Here is a 7,464-nt window from a genome sequence, read left to right as displayed (position 1 = left end):
CCCCGATGACCGGCCGCGTCCCTTACCCCAGCGTCGGCCTCCTCCTTCCCCCACGTCGACGATGGTCGCCTAGTGGATGCAGACCGTATTCTTCCCCGCCGCCGGCCACCTCTTCCCTTGCTCCGGCCGCCTCCTTCCCTCCCTCCACTGCGCGCCTTTAGCTGCGGTTCAACAATAAAACCAGCAGCAGTCCATGCATCCGTCTTACCTCTTCCCTCTCTACTGCTCTTCTCCCGCTAATTTGTTTTTTCTCTGAACTGCAGCACAAGGGAGGTTGAACGGGCTGCAGAATGCGGGTTCGGTTGCCGCTGCGTCCAGCAGTCCAACCCCGTCGCCCCAGGCCGTCCAGCGACCTGTCGGGCTATGGTATTCTGTTGCAAGTTGGCGAACAACATTAGCGACCATACTCTCCAACCGCCCCATGTTCGTGTCTCCTCTCTCACCCATACTTGCAGCATGTATGCCATGGATTTTTTGAATGGAAGAAATCCTCTGTAATTCTCTCGATTCCAATAATTATTTTAGATTGCGATAGGCGTGCATTTGAATTTTGGTAAGCACATGTGCTCTGCTGCCCATAACCTCTTTGTTGTTATGTTTCTGAGAATTGGACAATATTTTTAGTTTTAATTTCACAATAACTAGTCCTAGCTAAGTGTATATTGATTCATCCAGAGGTACTTGCAAATCAGGATTTTAACTCCTTTGATAATGATGCTGAAATTAGGATTGAGCATGAACACTAAAATGGCAGAGGATTCGCTATTGGCACTGCAATTTATTTCCCTTAATCTTTTACTGAACTTTGAGTAAATATTTCTAGGTTTTCCTTAAAAAAGTTCATGCAAAATAACTGAGCTGTGTTACACCTGGCTTTGAAATATAGTATGATCTGAAAAACGGGAAGGTGCATGAAAAATATAAGTTCACCTTAAAAAAAGCTCAGTGGTTCAAAATGTAAAAGAAAAATGAAAAAAGCTCATTGACTTTTGTGTTGTGTGACTTTAGAGTTCAAAGTACATAAGAACATAAGTCCACTCTGCAAAAACAACAGTACACACATAAGAATATAAATCCTCCCAAAAAGTTCATTTACGAGCATCTTCTGCTCATCCATGAGCGGGGCTCGTCCTTGCGGCTATTGCTCATCCATGAGCGGGGTTCCCGAGGATCCCATTGGCGGTGGTCCGTCGATGGTGGCTCTCGACATTGTTTCCTTAACGATGCTACAATTCTGAATTTATTGTTGAGTCATACTAGTACTGATGAAATGGGAAGCAAGGTTGAATGGGAAGCAAGTGTCACATGGAACCTCAATTCAAATGAGATGTAAGGTTCCACCTCCAGCCTACCCAAAACAACCATGTCATCAGTTCAAAAGTCCTGGGGTGTACCTATAGAATTCTGAAGATGTGACTACAGAATTGTTTTCTTGTGCTATTAATCTACTATATCATCAGTTCAAAGTGTACTGAAGATACAGCCCTAGGTGTGTTGCGGTGCGTGCTTAATTGGTTACTGATGTGTGTAGGGTACGGCCGGCGACAACGAGTAGGTGGCAAGTGTACCACAGCGAGCAATGGGACAGAGGTATGAAGCAGATGTGCGTGGTGTGCTGTCATTTCATAAGTTCAAGTGTTTATCCCCTATAAAGTTCAGAGAAAAAACATTATGTTGCTTATTGCTCAGTTCATGTGTAAGCACTGGAGGAGTTCAAAAAACCAGAACTCATGCGGTTTCATAAAAATATGGTGTTTCTTCCGTACCATTGGAATGAGAGAAAAACATTAATTCAATTTTTCCGTACCATCGCTTTTATTGCTAAATGATTTAGACACTTGTTTTCTTGATGCCATCAGGTATTTGCTTAAGTACTTCAGCTCAACAAAAAGCTCCAAAAAAGTTCAGAGTTTGTTTTCAGAAAAGCTCCATGGTGTTTCTTCGGCTACAGCATCCATGCATCCAAGTCGAGCTCTGACCGCAGTCCAAGTGGAACTGCGACCACCATCTTCACCCAGCGCTGCACCCATTGAGCACCCACACAGTGAGAACGCGAACTCATTTTTCTTTGAACATTTTCTTAGCTGCAAGTAATAGTTCAAAGTTTGCTTTTTCACTATGTCTGCACTTCATTATAGTTAACCATTGGTCCATTTCTCAGCTGCAAGTAAAGAATAGCTAACTTGTGCTTGAAATTTGCTAGAGACGGCATGCTCCACTTGGCTTCAACTGCACCGCCGGCCTGATCCACTTGTCTTCCACAGCGCCACCGGCGGACAAGCCTGGATGCCGTCGTCCGAACCGCCGCACTGCCCAGCTGCAACGCTCCTGCAGCCACCATCCGGCGGCGCACGGTGCTCCAAGCACGTCCTGTGGATGCCTCCTCCTCTTGCCTACTCCCTGCGAAGCGCCCGACCGTCTCCCTTCTTCCCCGTCCATCCAGGTATGGTACTCACACCAGTTCAAGTAGTGATGTTGCGACAAGTACAGCTCCTCCCCTGTCAAGCTTAGTGAGCCAAAAAAGAGCATCTTGATGGATGATTGCTAGCTCGCTTCATCATCGGCTGAAATGCGTATGTATATGACTCGTGCTATGTTTAGCAAGTTGCTGCCGGATGCCTATTCAATTCTCTACTGGTTTGATGTCTAAAACCTTTTGTACAGTTTCTGCTTTTGCTTTTTGGATGCTTTTTTCGAAATGAAAATTACAGTTGAAGGAAGATTGAGGTTTAAAGTTCACAGACGTTTTGAATAAAAGTTTTGATAGTGTAGTAGCAGAAAAACATAGGGTAGGTCTTGTAGTTTTGAACTTTTGGATGTGTATGTCAATTTTCAGTCAAGTAGCTTTTCAGATCAAAATGCTGTACCTTTAGTCGCTATATTGCTCAGTTCATGTGCAACCATTGGAGGAGTTCGAAAAATCAGAACTCGTCCATTTCCATAAAATTCTAAGTTTCATGTGTGTGCTGCTACAAATCTGAAATATTTTTGCAATCATACTAGTACTGATGCAATCACCTAAAAAAGTTGAAGAAAAAATTGAAGACAAATTCTGTAAGTTTGGTGTGTGTGCTGCTACAAATCTAAACTTCTTGTCTAGTCATTCTAGTACTGATGAAGATCGAGCTGACTGAAATAATGTACTGCTAGTTCAAAACAAAAAACACGCCCCAACCCTCTTGCTACAAAAAGAAGTTCAAATTTTATGTGTAATGGGCCACCGTAACTCATGCCACTCGATTGGTCTGTTGTCCTTCCAACTAGTCATAGCAGTAAATGATGAATACAAGTAGATGATTGTGGTGTCTAGTAAAAATTCCTTCAAGTACATATGCAATCGAGCACAATTGGCACTTGCTGGAATATATTTAATGGTAGAATGCCCTTGCAATGAGCTTTAATTGGCACTTGCTTTATATTGCAGCATAAGAACTCGGCGTGTGTGGTTGCCAATGGGCTCTCCTACACAGTGGTCGCCCATGGAAAAAAGGTTTATGTCTAGCTACATGAAGAGTTCCAAAAATCAGAATTGAGAAAGTCCAAACCTCCAAAGAAAGTTCTTTAACAGTAAAGAAAGCCTTTGTGTTTATATATTTGTGATTTGAGCTATGTGAGAGTTCATATTGTAAGATTATGGTGTTTGTTTTAAAGTTCAAATTATTAAAAGCCGTGAGGTTCACACACTGCCACGGTGAAAGTTTGTGAATTTGGTATATAAAAAGGAAAAGTGTTCATATTGTATGATTATAGTGTTTGTTCTGAAGTTCAAATTGTTAAAGCCATGAGATTCACATTGTCTTTGTAATTTTTTTTATTTTCGTAACATAAGATAGAAAAAGGATTGTAGTGTCTGTTTATAAGTTCATATTGTTAAATCAGCGAGGTTCACACAGTTTCCTGAGAGATGTACTCTCTCTACATTGATATGTTCAAGGCTAGTTTCCTAAGAGATGTACTCTTTGTGAATTTCTTTGTATTTTCGTAAGCTGATGGTATCATGTTTTGTTTAAAAATGTAGGCAAGTACATGGTAGAAAAAACATAAGTTCAGAAATAAAAAGTTTTACAGTTACAGAAAACCATTTTTCTGGAAATTTAGAAAAGAAAGGAATGCCAGGCATTCAGAGAAGAATTGATGAGGTTTGAGGTACAAAGAATCTAGAAAGCTCAAAGATAAAAAAGTGCAAAGTTCAGAATCACCAAAAGAAGAGGTTCGGAAAAAAAGAACATTATGAAAACTTCAAACAATATAAAGTTCATCAAGAAACGTGAGAAGCTCGCAAATTAATTCTGTGACATTGATGTCAAAGTTTGAGGGAAAAAACAACTTTAAAAGGAAACGTGAGAAGCTCACAAATTAATTCTGTGACACTGATGTCCAAGTTCTACAACTGATCCGTACAAACAAAAACGGTGGTCCGTTCTACAGAGGAAAATTGGTTTAATTAAAAATATTGGTCAGTACAAGTTAAAAACGGTGGTCCGTTCGGAATAAAAGAAATGACAGAAATACAAATTATAAAAGTTCAAGCAAAAGGAAACCCCATGCGATTCAAATGGTAAAAGTACAAGTCATAAAATAAGAGAAGTCCAGAACATCGTTGTAAAAAAATGTTTAGTTCAAAAAAAAGAAAAAAAACATTTTCTTTTTGAAAAAAAAATCATTCAGTTCGATGATATAAACCATGCAAGTACAGGGCCGATGATACAATAACATTCAGTTTAACAATATAAACAATGCAAGTTCAGGGATAGGATACAGTAAACCGTTGAAAATTTACGAGAAAAATATTATCCAAAAAACGGAGCAAAGTCTAGTTAGTAAAAACACGCTTAGTACAAACCCATGCAAGCATTCAGTACAAGTACCTTTTTTCGGAACCATTTAAATTACTCTACAAAAAAATAGCTCAGTACAAACATACACATATATCAGTACGACTACTCTGTTTTTCAGACCAGAAAACAACAGGATCCGTCATGCCGTATTCAAGATTACTCTTAAACGGTTGCAAAGTAGAGAAAACGTCGAACATGGCTAAGTTTCGCGTTTTTTATAGCTATCCAACGGTATATTATTTGCCCCATTTCGACAAACTTTTTACAAAAACCGCGTTCAAAACCAATTTTAACCGTATTTGAATTCGTATTTAAACCGTAAGGAATTAGAAAAAACTTCCTATACACAAAAGTTGCGCATTTTCCATAGCTTTCCAACGCCGTATAATTTGCGTCAATCCGAAAAACCGTTTGCATAAAAGAGTGAAAAACATTTCGCCCAAAATTTCACCGTTTTCAAATTACTTTTAAATCATATAGAATTTGAAAAAATAGTAGATATATGGAAGATGCGGATTTTCACAAGCTTTCCAACACCATCTCATTTGCTCAATTTCGATAAACCGTTTGAAAATTAAGTCCAAAATACGATTCGCGTTTTTGGTTAAAAAACGATTTTTTTCAAAACTGCTCTTAAATCATAATTTTTTTGTAAAAACAAATTATAAGATTGTAATGTGGATGTCAAGAGCTTTCCAACGATATATTATACGCCCCATTTTGATAAAAAAAATTGAACTAAAGAAGACGATTTTTAACTCCAACAGAAAGCATTAGTTCAACCGCTCGAATTTCATCAGTTCAACCACTTGAATTCATCAGTTCAAGTAGGGTAACAGAATAGCCCAGATGTATATATATATATGTGTGTGTGTGTGTGTGTGTGTGTGTGTGTATGTCTATATAGGGAAAATCCATCCTACCACCCGGTGGTAGTTACCCCACATATCTCATATACTATCATGTGGTACTTTATATACTATTTTATTATTTTAAATATGTTCATAAACTATATTTAAGATATTTCAAAGTAAGTTACATGAAAAAATTGCATATGAGCCCAGAATTTTTATTATATTTGTGAAATACATACATATTTGTACATAAAAAAGAGCATACTCAAAACAGGGTACATACTACCTAAAAATTAGTATATATGCTATCTGATCATTATTATATACTACATAGTACACGTACATACTCTCGGTTTCGATAGATACTACATACAACATACAAAACGCAAGTGGTGGTAACTACCAATGCTTGTAGGAAACATTTGATATATATATATATATATATATATATATATATATATATATATATATATATATACACACACACATATGGGACACCTAGGTGCCAGGGCACCTTGCCTAGAAACCGTTGGATTGCATTAAGATGTGTGCATGTGTGACTAGTATTAACAATAATTGAAAATTGTTAACTCCTTTATTAGGAAAGAATTATTGCTAATTATTGCTTTATATGGACACTTAATGCCCAGACTAGGAAAGATAGAGAAATCAGCAATTAATGGTCCATTAAGGCCATGCATGCTCCATGACACGTGCCCTTCTTTCTCTCTTATTCATGCATTACTTTCTTTTTTACATAATAAAATACGAAGTCATATATACAGTTATATACTTAGGTATATCATCGTCTTGGGAATATAAGGTATGGTTGTCTTTTGTCTCCATGGAAAAATACCCATGTATGTACGGGTATAAAACGTACGTGTCCTTGAGCACGTCTCCTTTCAAAGTATATCATTTTGGGGTATGTGTCCAATACCATTAATGGGTATGTCTTCAAGCATATACTTTATATTCAAAAAAGAGTATATTATTATTTTTGGGTATGTCACTACTAAAACTACAAAAATTTCAGGGTATGTCTTGAAGGCAATACGTGTATTAAAAACCCAGATGTTGGTACGTTATATTAGGTACATGTACGTAAACATATCGGGTATGGATGTCTACATGGTATGTATATGTCCAAAAAAGTAAAAAATAATTAGGATATCATTTTAGATTATCTTGTCACCTTACATAGAATAGGAAAACTAGTCTTCAAAAAGTGCGTCCCATCAATAAAATAAATAATGCCCAGACTAGTATATGTACCTTGAAAGTACATCATTAGAAAATACAAGTGTTAATTTGAAAAAATATGAGTGTTGGACACATGAATTACGTTAGTAGGTATATACATCAGTAGGTATATATCAGCAGATATATACATAACCCAAAATATCTTAGGTATATACATCAGTAGGTATATACATAACCCAAAATATTTGAGGTATATACATCAGTAGGTCTATATCACTAGATATATACAAAACCGGAAATAAATGTCTAATACCTTGAATAAATCAGTAGGTATATACATACATAACCTAAAATATCTTAGGTGTGTATACGTACTCGAGATATTTTGGAACAGAATGTTGCTTCGGAAAAAAATATAATATTACTTTTTTGCAAACCAATCAGAGTGCATGCAAACAAAAATTGGAAACATCTATTTCAAGGAAGGAACATCATGTACGGATAGGTATGTCATGCACCATGGGCCTAGGTGCCCAGGCACCTAGGTGCCCCAAACATTTTACATATAT

The 7,464-nt window shown here is 37.4% G+C and overlaps 1 protein-coding gene across 6 annotated transcripts; it reads left to right on the top strand.

The window, feature by feature from the left end:
* Positions 1-33: 33 nt before the first annotated feature.
* LOC123164755 (uncharacterized) lies at positions 34-3,482 on the top strand. Of its 6 annotated transcripts, none has more exons than XM_044582318.1 (5): positions 34-423; positions 1,532-1,603; positions 1,860-2,044; positions 2,204-2,443; positions 3,425-3,482. In XM_044582318.1, coding segments are annotated over exons 1-5 (504 nt in total). In that variant the 5' UTR covers positions 34-421; the 3' UTR covers positions 3,430-3,482. The 6 variants fall into 6 exon arrangements, with proteins under 6 accessions (XP_044438253.1, XP_044438261.1, XP_044438278.1 ...); XM_044582326.1 differs by having other exon boundaries at positions 36-423; positions 1,556-1,603; XM_044582343.1 differs by having other exon boundaries at positions 37-423; positions 1,532-1,590; positions 1,952-2,044.
* Positions 3,483-7,464: the final 3,982 nt, after the last annotated feature.

This window comes from Triticum aestivum, chromosome 1D (genome assembly GCF_018294505.1).
Source record: "Triticum aestivum cultivar Chinese Spring chromosome 1D, IWGSC CS RefSeq v2.1, whole genome shotgun sequence".
NCBI lineage: Eukaryota > Viridiplantae > Streptophyta > Magnoliopsida > Poales > Poaceae > Triticum > Triticum aestivum.
The sequence above is the reverse complement of the archived record's forward strand: the minus strand, read 5'-3'. Positions and strand labels throughout refer to the sequence as shown.